This window comes from Rattus rattus, chromosome 7, assembly GCF_011064425.1.
Source record: "Rattus rattus isolate New Zealand chromosome 7, Rrattus_CSIRO_v1, whole genome shotgun sequence".
In the NCBI taxonomy this organism is placed as follows: Eukaryota; Metazoa; Chordata; class Mammalia; order Rodentia; family Muridae; genus Rattus; species Rattus rattus.
The window spans coordinates 114,276,959-114,297,064 of NC_046160.1; the positions used below are offsets into that span (position 1 = coordinate 114,276,959).

General features: G+C 44.1%; 1 protein-coding gene across 9 annotated transcripts in view; it reads left to right on the plus strand.

Annotated features, from left to right (window-relative positions):
* Positions 1-20,106, plus strand: part of Unc79 (unc-79 homolog, NALCN channel complex subunit) — a 236,505-nt gene that overhangs the window by 51,364 nt on the left and 165,035 nt on the right. For all 9 annotated transcript variants that reach the window (XM_032908298.1, XM_032908292.1, XM_032908290.1 and 6 more), the window contains exons 4-5: positions 1,504-1,674; positions 10,947-11,039. In XM_032908298.1, the coding sequence (XP_032764189.1) occupies positions 1,504-1,674; positions 10,947-11,039 (264 nt within the window). The remainder of the gene's footprint in view (positions 1-1,503; positions 1,675-10,946; positions 11,040-20,106) is intronic.

Below are 20,106 nucleotides of genomic sequence, written 5' to 3' on the forward strand. Positions count from 1 at the left end.
TTCTTCAGTGAGAGTCACTGAGCTGTGCTCTCACCAGCTGATGTCTTGAGCAAGCTTCATGTGAGGATTCTTCAGTGAGCAGAGCTGAGAGTGACCGATGGCCCCGTGCTTAGAGGCTCACTGTGGCCTATAGGAATGAGTGGGAGCCGTTCCACTACAGGCAAATTGTGATTTGGGCAGTCCTACTTTCGCCAGATCTCAGTGTCCTTGGGTGGAAAATAACCCAGGTGGACTTCCAGGCCCTCTCGGCGTTAATAATCTGTAATTAGGCTTCTTAGCTGAAGCCTGAGAAGGCTCAGTGAGTATAGCCGAGGCGTCTCTTATACGCGGCCTTATGTAATTCACACTGAAGCAGCTGTGAATTTTCAACCCGATGGTCTGAGCTCAAAGGCGATGGACCCTGGCTCTCCAGGTTACATGCCGACCACATGGTCAGTTGACAATGCTGGTTGACACGGCATGTCAACTCGTGACTATCAGAAATAATTTTAGGAATATGCATGGCTCTGGAAGACAAATCTAGGCCAAAGCAGACCCGAGTCTAAGACTTTGATATGTTAATGAATACAGAAGCGATCCATCTTCATGTCAAACCTTGGCTGATGGCCTATACTTTGAGAGGTTCAGAAATATCACAGGACGCACTGAATGTAATGGATTTATTCATCCTCCATTCTAAAGCTAAATAGTTGTGGTTTGTTTTGAAGGTCCTCTATTTTTTTACTTCTCGTGCAGGCAACAGTGCTAGTGATATTAATGGCAGTAAGTAGTAGCTAATGTTTTTGGAGTACATGCTATGCTATGCCGAGCTCTTTGTGTTTATTTCATCTCAACCTCCTACAAAGCCAGGTAGGTATGGTCGTCCTCTGCATTTCAAAGCTTCGAGAGATTATTCGAGGGAGGCAGACTCCGGAGAGTTAACAACTGATTGATTATACAGGGCTATGCCATACCACCGGCTCATAGCCTCCTCTCTCGGAAGCACACAGAATCCGGAGGTTACAAAACTATATCACTGCCTAAGACTTCAAGTATTGGACCAGCATAGCTTGGTCAATAGAGCAGAAATAGCCAAGTTTTATCTCTAAGACTGCCGTGGATTTCTCTGAAAATCCTAGTGGGCACATCGTTGAGTTTCAGTTATTTTCATGAAATGCAATGGAGCTTTGAAAAATAAAAATGGAGGGATGTCACAGTCCACTTTTCTCTTGGGAAGTGCTTTGAGATTAATGGTATCAACAGGGTCATCTGAATAGCGAGGCTTATAGATGACGGATACGCTGTTGAGAAACTCACAGAACAGATTTATTTCTTAATATGTTCACCAACTAAACTCCCGTGTGCATCGCACACTTACTTAGCAGCATGTATCAGAACAGTTGGAAGGGAATTAGAGTTGCTTTTATAATTTAAAACTAGCTTAGTAAAACCCATAACACAAGAGTAGCATAGTTTGTTAATGGCACAATCTTTGGTCGCTGACTCCTTACTTTTGTTTCGTAGATCTTGGACAGTCGATATTTTATACGACCACGTGTTTGCTCCCCTTTCTCAATGATGATGTGCTGAGCACTTTGCCCTACACGATGATCTCAACGCTAGCCACCTTCCCTCCATTTCTCCACAAGGATATTATCGAATATCTTAGCACATCTTTTCTACCGATGGCTATATGTAAGTTCAGTATCACTTAATCCTGAATTACCTTTGCGTATTATAGAAATTGTATAAATAGAAACTGTGTTTACTGCTATGGGCACTTCATTTTCAAGGTCATAACAGAATCACTTGAAATACATATATACTTTGGCCTAAGTTCCATCAGTTCAGCATTTACGTTATGTTGGAAATCGACGACGCGAAAGACAATTATACCTCAGAATCACTGTATTCGCTCAGTTTGCCCTTAGGAACAGGAAGAAAGCATGTGTCGAAGCATTTTGCTGTCTTCTTCCACATTAGATAGGAGGTGGGCAGAGCGTTGCCTGGTGTGAAAACCATTCTCTTCTGTATGTGAAGGCTGCTGGATGGAATGAGAAAAGCAGGAGAGGGTGGGGATATATGAACTCTGGTCCCAGACCTGTCCTAGACTGCTTTACAGTGCTGTGTGGCTCAGTTCACGTGGCTAAAACCGAATTCAATGCTGAGTGGATCGCCTTTCCTTCTCAGTATTTTGATGACAAAATGAGTCCAAACTTGTGGTACACTTTGAAAACAAGCCAAGGCCCATGGCTTCTGTGCAAGATGTAGTCACAAGCCTAGGATCAGTCTTGTTTGTATGTAGGTGTGTATGTATGTATGTATGTATGTATGTATGTATGTATGTATGTATGTATGTATGTATGTTTTTGGAGACAGAGCCTCTTCACTCCAGGTTGGCCTGGAACTCGATTGGCTATGCAGTCAAGAATGGCTTTGAATTTTTGAGCCGCTGTCTTGGACTCCCAAGTACTGGGATGGCGGGTGTGTTCCACTGTACCTGACTTTATAGACTAATTCTGCAGGCCTTGCAGACATGAAAGGGGAGAGAAGTCTGAATTGTAGCTTCTGTGATTGCAGCCTCTAAAGCGTTCCTTAGAGGTGGGCTGCGGGTTAACCCATGTTTCAGGGAATAATCTGGGAAAGTATCACAGCTTTAGAATTTAGCAAATCTCAGCTCTGCCACGGGCTAGCTGTGTGAACTTAGGCAGGCGACTTAATCTTTGATTTTTGTCTATAAAATAATTGAATAATCATAGTTGCCCCAGGCATAGTAATTGTAGCAGCACCTTGAAGTGAAGGTTTAGCCTGGGACATTGGTAGGTGCCACTCCAGGACCTGGCACATAATGGGTCTTACTTATCTCTTCTCACACCTTTTTTATTTTAAAGATAGGTACATAGAGCTTTTCTATGTACCCTGGTTGGTCCAGTACAATGTTACTCATGGCTATCCTCCTGCCTCAGCCTCCCCAATACTGGGACTGCCTGCCTGTGGTGCCACATCTGCTTTCCTTATCTCGATTCTTTTTTCTTAAAGATAAAAATAGTTCTATTGGTCACGTCCAGTATCAACGATAGTCATATTAATGCCACGAACTTATGCCCTTATTAAAGTTACTGCTGTGTGTCAACAACTGGCCAACACGTGTACCTTTTTTTGGCTACATTGGCTTATCTTTTTTTAAAATGTGTATTGTTGTTCTAAATGCATGCATGTCTGGGTGAGGGTATCAGATTATCTGGAACCAGAGCTATAGAGAACTGCGAGCTGCCCTGTGGGTGCTGGGATTTGAACCCCACTCCTCTGGAGAAGCAGCAAGTGCCTTTAACTGCTGAGCCATCTCTCCAGTTCCCTTTGGCTTATTTTGTAGCTGAGTTTAATTTTGGCATAGAAATGTAATTTTCATGTATTTTTAGCAAGGAGTCTGACCCCTATCCTAAGCATTTAGCAATGAGGCAAAGTGAGGAGACGGACCACCTCCTTCCGGGCTGTAGCATGTTTCATTTCTTTAGCTGTATGATCTCCCCAGCCAGTGCTTGCTTGTGGATATAGTCTTAGAGTTTTGTGATCTTATTTTTAATTAAACAATGTCGACTGTTAAGCAAATGAACAGGCGTCTTAAAAAAAAAAAAGAATAGCAGGTGACGTCAGACCTTCCCAATAATGACCTAGTTCACCGTGCCCCTAGCTCTTAATAATTTGGGGAAAGACATTAATGTAGTGAGCTTCCGACATTGTACTGAAGATTGACCAAGTATTGTCAGCTCATTTTTTTTTTTTTTAAATTTTCGGAGCTGGTGACTAATCGCTCCTTAATTAGAGGTCCCCAGACATCAACCTTGTCATAGAATCCTTGCTTTACACGGATGTCTGAAGCAACTGAGCGTTGAAGCTGAACGGCGCGTGTCTAAAAAGGTTGCGAATGTCGGTGTTTATTAGTGGGATACCTTGGCATCCATTTGAAGGTATGGTCAAGTCACTTCACGTCTCTGGGACCTGGTGACTTTTCAACTTTAAAGGGGGTGCGGTGCGGTGGTTTCGGAAAGCAAGTTTACTCTCCCTGCGGCTTAATAATTCTAAGTTGGATAACACCGATGTTATTTTCCATAACTGGCACATACCTCTGTCTAACCTGGGGGTCAACTGGCTTGTGTGTGTGTGTGTGTGTGTGTGTGTGTGTGTGTGTCTGTGTGTCTGTGTGTGTGTGTGTTTCAACATTCTGGTACTCTGGTCTTAGTCTGTTAGTTTTGCCTTGGCCACTAAGCGCCTCTTGGCAGTTCAATAGTAGTTGGTCTCTGTCATCTTTAAGTCTCTGAAATCTAGTGGCGGCCTCCACACCTGCTGTTAGATTACTGAGGATTTTTTTTTTTTTTTTTTTTTTGCACATAGACAGAAGCGATGTTAAGACAGACTGGAGTGGGGCTGTGCCTCTGATTATTTTGCCCACACCAATTTGGGTAGTGGTTACAATATCTAGAGCTTCAAACGGAAACAAGACAGGGGCTTTTAACTTGGTGGAGACTATTTTTATTTCAGTGCAAACGTGTTAGAATCGAAGGTGTTGCATTTTTTTCTGAATGCCTGATGGTCTACGCCAGAGGGACTCGCTGGAAGTGAAGGCGCACTTTTGTAATGTTAGCGCTCGGAAGGTTGAAGCAGGAGGGTCCCTACAAGTTCAAGAAGGCCAGTGAGAGGCCTTGTTGCAAACAAGGAAACAAAACGCAAAACGAATCTGACAGAGAAATGTTGAAAAGTGTCTCTTTGGTATGGTTTCCCTATATTTAATGGATAACATAGATAATTCTTTCCGCTTTTAAATGATTGTCATTAATGATTATATAACTAATGATTATATAATTCATGATTATGTAATCCACAACCATATCACTGTCTGTATTACTTAGATGATGCAGTTTTGACTTTGAAGTGGATCCAATTCTTCAAACCAAGCATTGGCCGCATAGCACATAGGCTGCTCACGCCGTCCTTGCTACCCCACTAGTCGCTTATGCTTTTATTTTTAAATAACTCCACTTGAGGTCTCACAGGACATCAATTTATCATAAAAATTACCTTTGACATGTTTTTTAAAACTCCTTTCATGAGTAAAATATAGCTCTTTATTCCATATGTGGGGAATCTGCTTTGTTTATGAAAAGATAGATATTAAAAGAGTTACTAAGAATTGCAAAAAAAAAATCATTTGCACATCACCATGGAAACCTCCCTTTTTTTCCAATAAAGAACTTATGATTTTTGGACCAGGTTGAAATATAGATGTCTGGAGGATGATACTTTGGTGCGGGTCTAATGAAGTGCCCGATAGTGTAAGCTGCTTACGGTGAAGAGGAAACAGCACTGAAGAATTGCAGCACCCTGGGCTGTGTGCGCTATCTGATGCTCCTTTTTTCCCGGCTTACTTCTCAGCCACGGACCCTTAGGGAAAAGAAAGGCTCACGCAGATCTCCGAGTGGACTTAAAAACAACATATGACTTCATTGACTATCTGGTTCCAGGCTCCAGGCCATTTATTGTTTGGGACACGTGGTATATAGTGTTATGGTCTCTGTGTGGCCCTGGCTGTCTGGAACTCACTCTGTAGACCAGGCTGGCTTCAGACTTAGAGATCCGCCTGCCTCTGCTGCCGAATGCTGGGATTAACGGTGTGTGCCCCCACCGCCTGGCTTAGTTTTATGGTCTTACGAAGACAGTAAAAGGCAAGCTATTGATGCCATGTGATGATCACGATCTTGTCCGTTCCTGTTCCACTTCCTAGCTAATGGGGTGGGCGTTGCTGAAAGAGCTTTATGGTTGACTGTGAGAACTGTCCAGGGTCAGGATTCTTTGGGGGCAGAATTATAGTCCTTCGGCTGTTGACAACTCTCTCTCCCTAATTTAACTTTTTGTTTTCCTTAGCTATAAAATTGTCACTAATTATAACCCTCCCTGTCTGCATCCCATCTTCGTTGTGAGACCATGAGAAGAAAGCCACACGAGACATGAACAGTCCAGGATACGGTGTAAAACATGTAATGGGCCAAATGCACAGGGAAATCATAGGCATCGTCATTAAGTCCCATGGCAGCCATCACTGACACTAGTCTGCTGAGATTGCTTCGTGCTCTTCAGAGGGTTCGCTCTCTTATTCCCTGAGGTCAAGGGCCATCCAGGAGAGGCTGGACCTTCCACGGCTCCTGTGACAGCCCACATAAAACCACAACAGGGTTTATTCTCACAGCACTTGCGCAGTTGGGCATCTTGCTTCTATGGCTTCTATTGGGTTAGTGAAGACTAACCCAATTGGCAAGTGTTTAGTGAGTCGTGGGACTCTGGTCCCCTCTTTAAGTGAAGCCGATGCCTTCTGAAGTCATGGCTCTCTCTTAACAGAGACTGTTCCTGATGGAGCACAGTCCTCTCTGTTGGCTTGCACAGCCCAAGACTTGTGAGAGGAGAGGCTGCTTCGCTATCCAGATTTATGCTGTCTGGCCAACGTAGGAAGCAACTATGTCACTTGTCCTAAGAGCTTCTTCACCCTGGGTGGCTCCTTTGTCTTTGTTGTTTAGGACAATGGGTTTATTTCAATGTATCCTCTCTCAGACTGTGTCCTACGGAGGTTACTTGGATCAGTCTAATGGCTTCAGGCCTGGTCTCTCTACCTTCCTCGCTTAGGCTTCCCATCACCGGTTCTTTACCCCAAACCCTGAGCCACCTTCCAAGCGTGTAGATTAAATCACGTTATTTCCCTCCCCCAAACCACCTAGCTTCCCATTGCTCTTACAGTCGAGTTCAGTGGCCTTATTTAGCTCAGAAGACCCTGCGTGCGCTGGGCTGTGGTCAGCCTCTCTGCTGTTGTCATTGCATTGCCGCATGACCCAGTCTGCATGTCCCCACCCGCCTTTCTGTGGTTTTACACAGGTGCCCTCAGGCCTTTTTACTTCCTCTTTACAATTTCTCTCGTCTGGGAGCCCTTCCTTTAGGTCTCATTTCGAGTACTATGTCTTTCAAAGAAAGGTGTGTGTGTGTGTGTATGAGAGAGAGAGAGAGAGAGAGAGAGAGAGAGAGAGAGAGAGAGAGAGAGAGAGAGAGAGAGAGAGATTCATGGGAGGTCAAAGGACAACATTTGGGTGTCAGTTTTCTGAACCTTTGCTGCTTCCACAATGGCGCTGTGTACGCCAGGTCAGGTGGCCCAAGGTTTCTCGTGGGTCTCCAGTCTCTGCCTGCCATCTGGCTATAGGAGTTTCTGGGTTGTCAGATGTAAGCTACTACATCTAGCTTCTGTGAGCTGCAGGTGGGGTTTGGATTGTCAGGCCCGTGCAGCCAGAGCTTTTACTCCCTGGGTCACGCTCCTGGGCACTCTGAAGGATCATTTGAGATGTTCCCTTCTAATCGAATGCAGAACGTCCTATCATCTTGTCTCTGTTTCCTTGCCCAGATCCCCGCTTCTCACTGACGGGTGTTGGTCCTTTTCTGTGGAGCAACACTGTCCACAGAACGTTCTCTGGCGATGGAAATGCTTCCTAAAATCCTATTCCGCTTTATGCTGTAGCCACTAGCATACAGGGTTGATAAGTATGTATGCTGTGCGTAGCGGGGCTGAAGAATGTAATTCTGAATTTTATTTAATCTGAAGTAATAAACATAGCCACCTACGAGGGCTCAGAATGATGCCTGGTGCATCTCTATGACAAGAGTAGTGTTGACTGAGTGAGTGAGTGACTGGAGTCTTAGCTACAAATGTCCTTGTCTTGGACTGTCATTGTCCCCATGATTACACTGGTGCTTTCCCGCAGCTAGTTCACCTCTCACTTATAAGATTGTTTTTATTATCCACCTTTTTTAAAAAGGCAAGAATCATGTCAAACCACCTTATCAAACGCGGGCACTTGTTAAGGGATTGGTACTGTTTGTGGGCGAAAGGCATGATGGTAATTTTTGTTCTGGTTCTACTGGGGGATAGCAGAAAGGCCTGGAAACTTTAAATTATATTTCCTGAGGACGACCGTCTTTCCCCTTCAATTTCATGTGGTTTTGGTTTTTGTTGTGCTTTCATGGGATTGAGCTGCGTGATCTGTTTACATCATGCCTTTTTAACAAGATTCGGTGAATGATGTGTGCTTGTGCATGCTTATTAAATTAGAGCCATGGTGGTTTTATTCAGTCTTGTAGAAGGCTTTGAAATTGCAAGATGCCGTCTGTTTATGTAAGCATTGGAGCCAATTTCCTGGGGCTTGTGTCCTAGGGGAACTCTTGGCTTTATGGATGGCCATACTTGAGGGACAGCATAGATTTGCAGAGGTAACAGGGACATCCAAAGGTCGCTAAGCCATCTGGGCAGCTCTCCAAACAGACTTCACTTAAATCATCCGAGACAGTTGGGCATCTCTCCCATTTTTTAAAGGCCTCTGGGCACAGTGGCTCTCAACCTTTTTGAACAGTTTTCATTGTTGAAAAATGCTTATTATTAAAAACTTTGAGTTGAATTTAAATAAAGGTGAAAACACTTGTCACCAAAAGACTTCACATGTGGTGAGAGAGGGGGCAGGGGAGGGGAGGGAGGAGACCAGCTGAGAGGAGGGGGGATGAGATGGAGGAGGGGATACGAAGGAAAGGGAAGAGAAGAGAAGAGAACAGGAGACAGACACACGGCAGACGCTCTTCTGTTGGAGTGGGCGTTCCTTTCTTTCCTTCTTCAACAAAGGGCACAGGAGTACGGTCTAAATGCTCACCCTTCCGAGCCCTGGGTACTGACTGGGCATCCCCTCTTACAGAGCTCCTCAAAGGCAGATCTAAGGCCAGTTTGCTGAGACTCACCCCACGTGCTTATCAACTGAACAGTTTACCAGCTGAGCTAGGATTTCCAGGGCGGACCACACGGAGCTGAGTAGAAAAAGGCTAAAGATGGAAAGCGTTTGATTCAAAGTTCTTTCTTCAGTTTATCCTGCTTGATTAGTCATCCTCTCTTCCCCCTGTATTGATCCTTATCTAATTATCAGCACTTGTTTACAGTGTAGAGTCAAACAGATCTAAGTACCTGAGTACCACCTGCCCCGGGAGTTAGACACATGCAGCCGTCCTGATGAATAAAAGAAACTCAGGCTAGCAGAACTCAGTTGGGGACTTGTTTTGTTTGTTTGTGTCTCTTAAACTTGTTGCAAAGGCCACTGTCCTTTTTGGCATCGATGTTCTTTTTTTTTTTATTTTTTGAAAGATTTATTTATTTTTATGTATGTGAGTACACTTGCTGTCTTCAGACACAGCAGAAGAGGGCATCGGGTCCCATTACAGATGGTTGTGAGCCACCATGTGGTTGCTGGGAATTGAACTCAGGACCTCTGGAAGAGCAGTCAGTGCTCTTAACCACTGAGCCATCTCTCCCGTCTGTCTAGCATCAGAAGTTCTTGATGTCAAAACTAAATAGGATCCCGTTAAACTTTCATGTCTCGACTGGGTAACCATTCATTAGCGTTTTGGTGTTTTTGTTTATCAGGTGTCTATGGCATTGCCCTGTTCCTTGTGGCTGTAAATGAGATGTGCTCCCCACACACTGTACGTCAATATAAAATAAAATGAAGGAGAGCTTGAGACTCTCTGCTTTTTGCTGGCTGGCTGCATCAGTGTAGATGCAGTGTACGGTGCAGAAAACCGCGTTGACCGGTGAATCCTCACCGTGTACTGTTGTGCTTGACAGCTTGACGTCTAAGCGTATCCACGTGAGGTTTCTCCTGCCTGTTTAGTTATCTGGGTGGAAAACAGGAATTCGTTTTACATTTTAATCTTAATAAAAGTCTTCCTTTTGTAGGGGTCCTCTCAATTATTGCTGGGCTAAAGACATCCTTTGGTGAAAACGTGTTATACTAAATAACTTTCATCCGAGCTAATTTTGAGTACTTACAGAGCTGCGGAAGTCTATTCCATTAAAAAGAGACGATTTTAATATAGAGTTTGATGCCATGGTGAACAGGCCACTTAAAGATGTGTTAAAAACCAGTGTGCGAGTGGACATCACGATTATACAACAATTAGGTGGATTTTGAAGACTGTTTGCTTTGCAATTGGACTTTTGTCGGCGTAGGATAAATGTGATTCACAGTTATTCACAGATTCAAAAACGTGCTTTGTTTCAAACAACTTGACTTGATGTGACGAGGGTAAGCTTCGGAAAGCCGAAATTTATTTCTCATGATAATGAAGACACTGGTGGGGCTCCAAGTGAAGGTTTGAATACGGCCGTGTTGTGACCGACGAGCTCTGAAAATCATCTAAAAGTTAATGTGATAATTTTTGTAATATGTTATTTAAGAGTTCTAACTAAATAGGATGTTACACATTATACAGAGCTTGTTCACCCAGCTCTCTAAGTGTTAATATGTTCTTAGGTGGGCTCCCACTTTCTCATGAGGTTAACCATTAACATCTTTATGTGTCCTTTAAATTTGGGAGTAGAGATCACTCCTAAGCACAACTCTGACAAAGTCACTATGAATATAATGGTTTTATACCTTCTCCACGCAGGTATGATTTAGATATTCTTTTACAGCGACTTGCAATGGTAGCATTTGTATGCAAGAAGTTTTGTGATTTTATTTCATTTAATTTCTATTGGCTTTGGGGCTGGGGGTGTGACTTAGTTTGTAGTGTTTTCTTAACAAGTTCAAGGCCCTGGGGTTGATCACCAGTCCTACGTAAACTTCCTGTAGTTCGTGCATGCCTGCATTCCCAGCTCTGATTGGTAGAAGCAGGAGGATCAGGAATTCGAGGTCATCCTGACTACTTAGAAAATCTGAGGCTAGCCTCAGCTCCAAGAGACAGCATCCTAAAAGGGAAAGAAAGCAAGAAGAGGCCAGCAGTTCCTCAGTTCATTTGGAACTTCCTCAGGAAGCGCTGTGAAGGATCTCTGTAAGGGAGCAAGTATGTACTCGTCTCTGGAAACTCATTCGCATCTAACTGGTGAATTTTGGTTTCAGTGGGGTCCTCCAGGAGAGAAGGTGTTCCGGCCCATGTTAACCTCTCTGCATCCTCCATGCTGATGATCGCGATGCAGTACACCTCTAACCCAGGTAAGCAACCAGCTCTGACCTGTCGCGGGGCAACATCCAACGAACAACACAGACCCTTTCGTGTGAGAGCTTCTCTAGGCAGAACAGATGATAGATGTGTTAAAAAAAAACAGACTTCTGAGTTAAAATTAATTTATCTATTGCTAGTATCGATGGTTGGGTTTGCTAGGGAATATTCTGGAATGTTTGAGGATGATGTTTTGGGTCTGGAAAGTAACGACTATACAGAAAAAGTTAAATACAGATGACACTAAGCCTGGCGTGTTGGTTTGTTCCTATATGCTTAGCACTTGGGAAGCTGAGGCAGGAGGCTTGTCATTAGTTGCAGGCCAGCCTGGGCTATAGAGTGAGATCTTGTGTTACACACACACACACACACACACACACACACACTCTTCATGTATATACATACGTATTGCATATATTTACTGCCCTTTAACAACTAACGATAACTAAACCAATGGCTTGGGTAAATTGGCTTTTTTTTTTTTTTTTTTTACCAAGTTTTAGGTTTTTCATAGAATAAATTGATGAAAAGGGATGCACAATTTAAAGGGACAGAAAAAATTAATATTCTTCAAATTGGAGGAGAGAAAACAATGCTTTCATGTGGCCTTCTCCTTTTGTAGTATCCCAAAATGTCAAGTTGAGGAGCAGAGGAGTGGTCACCTGCCTTTGCTTTTGCGTCTCAGATCCCCTGTGGTAGTGGATGGGCTTGCCCATGGTGCTGGTGTTTGTCAGGGTAACTGCAGATTAAGTTTGGAGGAGACAGCTCACCATTGAAGTGATGTGTAAGCTCTGGACTCTGGCTTTATTTTCACTGAATGTTTAGAAAATGACAACATTTTATGACATTGTTTTTAGTCTATTTAAGTAGCATGATGATTGAGTTTTTGGTTCTAAAACTTTAAAAATAATACTCATATTGACTCGCTGAGAATTTCACACAACGTGTTTTGTTCATAGTCACTAACACAGCTCGGTCCTAGTGTCTCCCTGTGTATAGCTTTGGTTGTTCTCTTGTTGTTAGTTTGAGATGGGGTTTTCATCGCTATCTTGCCCAGGCTGGATTAAGCCAGTTCTCTTTCTTCAGCCTCCTAAGTTGCTGGAATCAAGGCAGACGCCAGCTTCTAGTCTCTGTTTTAGTCCACTTGAGCCACCATAAAAAGGCTTAAAAACAAGGAATGCTTAAAGTTCTGGAAGCCAGGATGTTGAAGACCAAGGTCCTAGCAAACTCAATGTCTGGTAAAGGCTTAATTCCCTAGTGCATGGGGAGCCATGTTTGTGCTGTCCCCTCTCACAAAGGAAGGAGGAAAGGGTTCTCTGGAGCTGTGGTTACACAGACACTGTCACGTTTGTTGGGGTGTAGTCCTCATGAGCTCAATGCCTCCTAACATTATCGTATTGGCGGCTAGGGTCTAACATGGATGTTTGGAAACACAGATATTTGACTTATCAGTATTCTACCCCATAGCCCTAATTTCACATTCTTCCACACCCGAAAGCACACTAATTCCATCTTGACAATCCTGCAAGTGTTAATTCATCCCATTATCGGCTTAAAAACCCGAGGCCCAACGGTTCACATAAATGCTATCCAAATCCGTAAACGTTTGGATTTGAGGCATGATTCTTCCCAGAATGCTCTGCTCTTCAGTATGTCACATGCTTCCGAAACACAACTGTGAGGGCTGGGGCTACTGTGAGCTCTGTGGCACAGCACTTGCTTCGCATAGGGGCAGCTGAGGGTTAAGTCCCTAAACAGAAGCAGACAGGCATGGAAACAGTCAAATACACAGGCGGGCCAGCCAGAGAGTACTGACCCCAAAGGCAGAAGGGGTGAGTTCGAAACTCAGCCTCAAACCTCAGCCATCTTCTTTGGCTTGACGCCGTTCCTTCTAGACTCACTGTGGAGGCAGTCGTTGCTGGATAAGGGATTGGCTCCAAGGCTTTTGTAGTAACCCTGCCATTGTGGTGCTAGGCAGCCTGGCCTCCATTGGTCCTCTGGGAGTTACCTTAGTCGGGGCTTCCCGTGGTGGTCGCCTTCATGTCTACCCCAGACACACAGTCTGGGGTCGGGTGCCGTGGCTTTTTAGGGTACCTTTCAGCTTTAAGTGGGCGTATCCATGCACCCACAGTTTTACTGGGTGCAGCTCAAGCTTCTCTGGGGCCCGAAGAGTTGCGTTCCAACAGATGAAGAATATGGCAGAGTAAGGCAGGAATGAGGTACAGGCTGCAATGTGAGGTCCTCCACTTGCTTGTGGGCCCCTAGAAGCCATGCTGTCCTTGGCCCCTTGTTCTCTAGGCCTGTGGTGGGAGGAGGCCTGTGATGATTTCTAAGTTGTCTTTCGGGGTGGGGGGGTCTTGGACCACAGTGCATGGCTTCTCTCGTGAGGGCTGATGGATGAGTTCTTTGGCTCCCTGGTCATACTTCCAGTGTGATGGTTTGCATATGCTTAGCCCAGGGAGTGGCACTGTTAGAAGGTGTGGCCTTGTTGGAGGAAGTGTGTTACTGTGGGGGTGGGCTTGGAGACCCTCCTCCTAGCTTCCTGGAGATGTTCAGTCTGTTCCTGGCTTCCTCTGGGTGAAGATGTAGAACTCAGCCCCTCCTGCACCATGCCTGCCTGATTGCTGCCATGCTCCCACCTTGATGATAATGGACTAAACCTCTGAAGCTGTAAGCCAGCCCCAATTAAATGTTGTCCTTATAAGAGTTGCCTTGGTCATGGTGTCTGTTCACAGAAATAAGACCCTAACTAAGACATCCAGTGGTCCCTCCTGAAGAGTTTGCAAACTTTCACCTAGTTTCTTCTCCGATGAACAATTCTGATGGAAATCATTTCTTTCCTCCGGAATTTTACTAGAAACACCGGGAAAACAGGAGCAAAAACAAAAATAAAAACACAAACCAGGTCTCGGAGCGCTTCCAGAAGGATTTCCTCAGCAAGTTTCATCTCTCACAAAGTCTCTCTTCTGTAGAACACCAAGATGTCAATGTAATTTGACCATGTTCTCTGTCACTTTATGACAAGGTGGCCTTTTCTCCAGTTTCCTGTCGCAGGTCCCTATTTCTGCCTGACACCTCCTCAGAATCACCTCTACCATTCAGTTGTGTGTGTGTGTGTGTGTGTGTGTGTGTGTGTGTGTGTGTGTGTTTCTTTTAAACCAACATCCAGTCTAGCAGTCTTTCAGAAGCAGGAAGCTTTGTCTGCTCTTCTCTTCCTAAGACCTCACATAGTTGTCTTTAATATTCCTTCGGAGTAACGGCAACTTTTCCAAAGTGTACCTTACAATGCTTGCAGTCCCTACAATTACCTAGCGCTAAGGCGGCTTCCACGTTTTTAGGTATTTGTTTCAGTAGCACACCATGTCTTAGCACTAGTTTCCTGGTGTGTTTGGGGTTATATCAGTCCTTTGTTTCATTGCTGTGGCAAAATACCAACAAGGAATTCAAGGAAGGCAGGGAATTATTTTGACTTGTAGTTTAAAGCATACACACCACACTGGCAGGGAAGCCATGATGGCAGGACTATGAGGCGTGTTGTATCCACAGTCAGGAATCGAAGAGAGGAGGATGCTGGTGTTTCTGTTACCATCCCTGAAATGGCTCCTCCCACACCTCCCCACCGCCCCCAGTTGAGCCTTCTGGTAGCATCCCTAGAGACCCATAGCAGTTTGTCTCCTAGGCGATCCTAAATCACACTCATGTGTAGGTCCAGATTAGCTCAGGCAGGAATACTGTGACAGATACGGTGATGTGAGTGGCTTATATGACTAAATGCTTATTTCTCATGGCTTCAGAGGGTAGGACATTTAGTTCGAGGTTGTTGATAGATTTGAGTGTCTGGCAAGGGGCAATTTCCTGGTTCATAAGCAGATTTATTTGTTCTGTCCTTTTGTAGAAGAAAAGTCAAGGGGATTCTTTGGGGTCTCTAAAGAAAGGGGCACTAGAGGGCTGGAGTTAATGACTTTAAGGTCAATGAATTTATCAATGGCTTGGTAGTTAAGAGTGCATTCTGCTCTTCCAGAGGATCCAAGTTCAATTCCCAGCACCCGTATTGGGCAGCTCATGATTGTCTGTAACTTCAGCTCCAGGGTATCCAGAACGCTCTTCTGGCCTCTGTAAGGACAGGCACGCCTTCTCTATACACATAATTTAATAATGATAATACCATCACTGCTAATAAAATTACAAAACAAGGTCACTAAACCCATACACGGGGCCTCTGCCTTCACATCTAAACACATCCTAAAACCCCACCTCCTAACGATGTCACTCTGGGGAGTAGAATTTAATATGTGGATTCTGAGAGATATATTCTGTCTGCAGCACCCTCAAGTATAACATCTCTGTGATTATTATGTGAGTTTAATTAAAATGTTTGATTTATGGCAAGCTATAATCTCCTATCTTTCACAGTTTACCTTAAAAGACGATCAAATACAACTCATGTTTATTGTATTATGTGTTCTGATAGGATTCTTCATTTGCACACTAGTGAGTTAAAGTGTTATCAGGAAGAGTGGGCCTTGATGTTGGGCAGCAGTAGAGAGAAGTGGACATTTTAAGGTTGGTGGAATGTGAATTTGTTCCTGGACCTGGGTCTGGGACTTCATTCCATGAAAGAACCAATGTCTGAATGGATGGGAGAAAGTAAGACTTTATTTACTGGCCAAATAATGAAGAAAAGGGAGACTGCTCACAAATCAGTTTCTTTACCACAGGGGAGTAGGGTTCCATATATAGCACAAGAATAATGATGGACAGAAATGGTGTCATGAAAGGAAGAATACTTTTGTCTTCTCTGGTATGAGGTAGACCCTTCCAGAACTTTCTTTGACACTGCTTTCTTTTCTTTCTTTCTTTTTTTCATGGTCCGGTGGTTCCAGTCGTGGGGGTTGGTAGATATCTTTAGCTTTGATGGGAGAAAAGAGAGACAAGGCAAATCCAGGGCAAGTTAAATAACCCCGTATGGTATTTCTGGGCACAAGTTTCTCCAGTGATCAACATATCTCTATATAGAATCGTACCTGAAGACTCAGGCAGAGGAGGGATGGACACAGCATGAAGACAGAAGCCATACCTCTTCACCTTTCCCACCTACTCAGTAGACATTAACAGGTCCAGGGGAAGAATTAGGGTTTTGGCTAAATTGGCCTTTAAGACTTGGAACAATAATTCAGGTGATTGTTACTGTAACCGACTCGAAGAAGTATTATTCTCAGGGGAAAAATCATGCAAGAAGCAGGGCTTCTTAGCTGCATGGCCTCTAAGTGACCAAGCGAAGCACAGGGTCTGGGAGCTCCCAGTTTGCTTCAATTTCCCCCAGTGTCACTGCTGAAGAGATTTGTGGAGAATGTGATTTGCCCCTAACACGCCATCTAATACCTGAACTGAGTCTGGGGGCTTCAGAGAACAGAGTTTCCTGAGCTCATTTGCAAAAGACTCATCATTGCAGTCCTGAACAAGCTTACAGCCCCATGGCTGAGGTTTCTCACCAGGAAATAGGACAATTTTTCCTGCTAGTCATTAACATGTTGTTAAGATCAACAAGTTAAAAACGTGAGTGCAGGTGCTTGCTTGGCCTGGGGGTTCTGACTCCCACATTGTAAGTGCTGGGTAAAAGACACAAACTGCTACAATGTAGCATTTTCCTCTGGGACTTGAATGGATGGAAAACTACTGCGATCACACAAATCACTTATGTTATTTTCAAATCTGCTCACGGGATACTGTTTATAGCCAACGAACTATTTCTGACTCAAAACTAGTCTGGTGATGTGGGGAGTAGGTAAGAAGTGAGGGAATATCTACCAAGGTCAGTTTGGGATCAAATACATGCAGGTATGTTCAAACTTCTGATGGGACAAGATGACGGTGTTGCCTCCTACAAAGATCACATTTGAGAACTGTTGCATCAATTTCCAAAACAAAACAAAACAAAACAACTAAATTATTAACCAAGCAACCCAACAACCAAAAACCCACCCCAAACCCAAAATTTCACAAGACCTGGTTTTGTAACGTTTTAAGTAAGTTATTTTTTTTTTTAAAAATCATTCTACTGTTTAAATTTTTGTGGCATGGGACAAGGGTAGTGAAGCAGCAAGTGACCATTTGCTTTTGTAGCCTATTGTGTATTACAAATTAGACAATCGGGTGCTGGAGAGGCGGTTCCATGGTTAAGAGCACACATTGTTCAAGTTCTGTGTTCGTTTCCTCGCATCCACATCAGGGAGTTTACAATTGCCTATAACTCTAGCCCCTAAGGGGACCTTATGTCTCTGATCTCCACTGGAACTCACACATGTGTACATACCCACCACCATACCAGCGTGTGAATAATTAAAAATAAAATGAATCTTAAAGACTAGAAGGGCGCTTGCTTGAGCAGCTGACATTCACTGAGTAACTCCTGTGTGCAGGGCATTGTGGAAACCGCCCTGAAATTAATGTAAGGGATGGCGTTTCTTGTGGGTCTGTATTTCTTTGGGAAGATGAAACATATTCCCATAAATCATTACCAAGATGGGGTAGCCAGGTGTGGTGGCATCTGCAATTCCAGCATCAGAAAGCAAAAGATCACTGTACATTTGAGGCCAGGTCAGCCAGGGGCCACAGGGTGAGACATCTTTCACAAAACAGTAAACACAGAGCAAGCTGTGCAAAGCACCAATTAAATACGGTAGGCCGCTAACTTGTCAGGGGAGGAGGACTGTGGGAACCGAACTGGGAGCATGAAGGAACAGCTTCATGCTTCTTAAGCAAAGAAAATATAGATCAAGTTCTGCTCCATAGGCTGAGTGGGGCATTTTGGAGGGGTAGCAGTTCGAACAGAGGCACTGTCTAAGTCCGTTCACAGAACAGGTGGTGGAATATTCTGAGCGGGGCCCATGTAATCTAAGCCGCAGAAGATCCGATGTTGTGTAAGGCCAAATATCCTGGGGCACTTGCCCACTTAGGGTTGGCATAAGGACAGAGACTACTCAGTGAAGCCACTCGAGGAGGGATTTAAAAAGTAGAGAGCAAATGCTTCCAAGGAGTCAGAGAAAATTCAGTTGAAACACGTCCAGGGGATTTGAATGACACAGAGGTCTGCAGTGCATAAATTTCCCTGTTGGGAGGGAGATGGAAAATAGTTTATAGAAAGAGCCAAACACTAATCTGTCTAAGACGAATGTTGTTCTTTTGCAAGTGAACACAGGTAAATCAAAGAAGCGTGCTCTTTGTGTAGCTCTAATAGGTCCCCTGTCAAAGACCCTATTGTGAAGATATCGCATGCCTTGGTCACAGGAAATGGAGAAATCAAGTTGGTACTGGTATGAAGTTTCCTCCACGGTTAGCTTTCATAGTGCTAGACAGTGCTATATGGTAGATTGCTAGGGTTAAAAAAATCAACAGTTTTACCCAGCTATGAACCCCGTGAACTACCATAATGGGCAAGATAGACCCATGGGTGCCGTAGTGACACAAATATGGAGGTAACCAAGTGCTTTCAGATTAGATTTAAGACCAGAGCCACAGGAGGAAATGCATGCTTGGAACTGTCAATTTGGCTAATAAATTACTATTATTTTGCCAAATGGACATGGTGTCATACTGCCCTCTAAATTCATATTCTTATGCCTATTAATCACAACAGTTCTTAGGCATCAGAGAAAAAAATTTGTGGGATGAACTGTGGGAAATGTAGAAACTCACATCTGGTCAACGTTTGGAGTACAAACATTCACGGTGCGCTCAGCTACAAATGGAGCATCTATATGCTGCTCCCTCCCGAGGCTCAGGGACCATCATGGAAGACAGACAGGAAAGAGGGTAAGAGCCGTAGTCAGGGAGGACTGGACTGCACCGTCTTTGGGACATGACAGGACTACTACACTCAACAACTCACAGAAGGTCAAGCTGGTTGGGCTGGTGTGATGGATCAGTAGTTAAGACACTTGCTGCTCTGCAGAGGATCCAGGCTTAGTTTTCTTGGCACCCAAGTGGTGGCTCACAATTGCCCCCAGTTCCAGAGTCTCTGGCATCCTCTTCTGGCTTCTGTGGGTACCTCACACATACACAGTGCACATACATACATATATGTACAAATACATACATACATGTGCGCAACACACACACACACATATATGTACACACATACATACACATAAAATAAAGATGCACAGATCTTTTTAAAAAGTCAAGTCAGTTAGCTGTGTTGTGTGTGGGGGGGTGAGAGGCTCACAGGACCTCACCCATAACTGAGTACCAACAACCGACCACTGTTGGCTTCTGTGGGGAGAGAGAGTCAGTTTTCTTTAGGGGTGTGACCCCCAATGGGTTGACTATGCTTTACTAAATGTCCCCACACCCATGAGTATATGGACAGCAAAAATTGGACTTGAGGGACTATTACAAAACGGGGGTGGGGAACCCATAAAGTTGGGAGGGGATAGAAAGTCAGGAGTGGGTCTGGGAAGAGTTCGGGGGATAAATAAGGGGAAAATATGGTCAAAATACATTGTAGAAAATTCTTAAAGGATTAATAAAACCGTTCCACTTAAAAGAAACGAAAAAACAAAATCTCGGTTCCAGCCAGCAACATCTGCCGGGAGCTTCTGAGATGGATTTTTTTTCTTTATGATGAGAGGATAGAGCTATTGATCAAGCGGTAAAATTTCTGTGTCTCTCGGTAGTTTTCAGTCTCGGGGGATAGGAAAATCAGCGCCAGCTTCCCAACCTCACACAGCCTGGTGTTTGTGAGGTCACGTGTGGATCGCTCAGCACCACGTCCGACAGAGAACGGGTTCACTCAGAAATGACGATCTTGTCTATGACCTCATCGGGGAGGCTTTCCCTTCTCACGTGGTTCTTGGCTGCACTGGTCCAAGTCTACCTTAGAGAAGTATGATTGCTGAAGATGTCTAGTATTTGCTTTGTGAGCGCAATGCAAAGTACTTCTGAGTGGCTCTGGAATAAAGCCTGGTAAAGCTAAGGGCTGGTCTGATTTTTAGAGTGTGATAAATACTTTCCAATGTAATGATAAAAGTGAAAAATGGAGGCTGAAGTGATTTATTATAT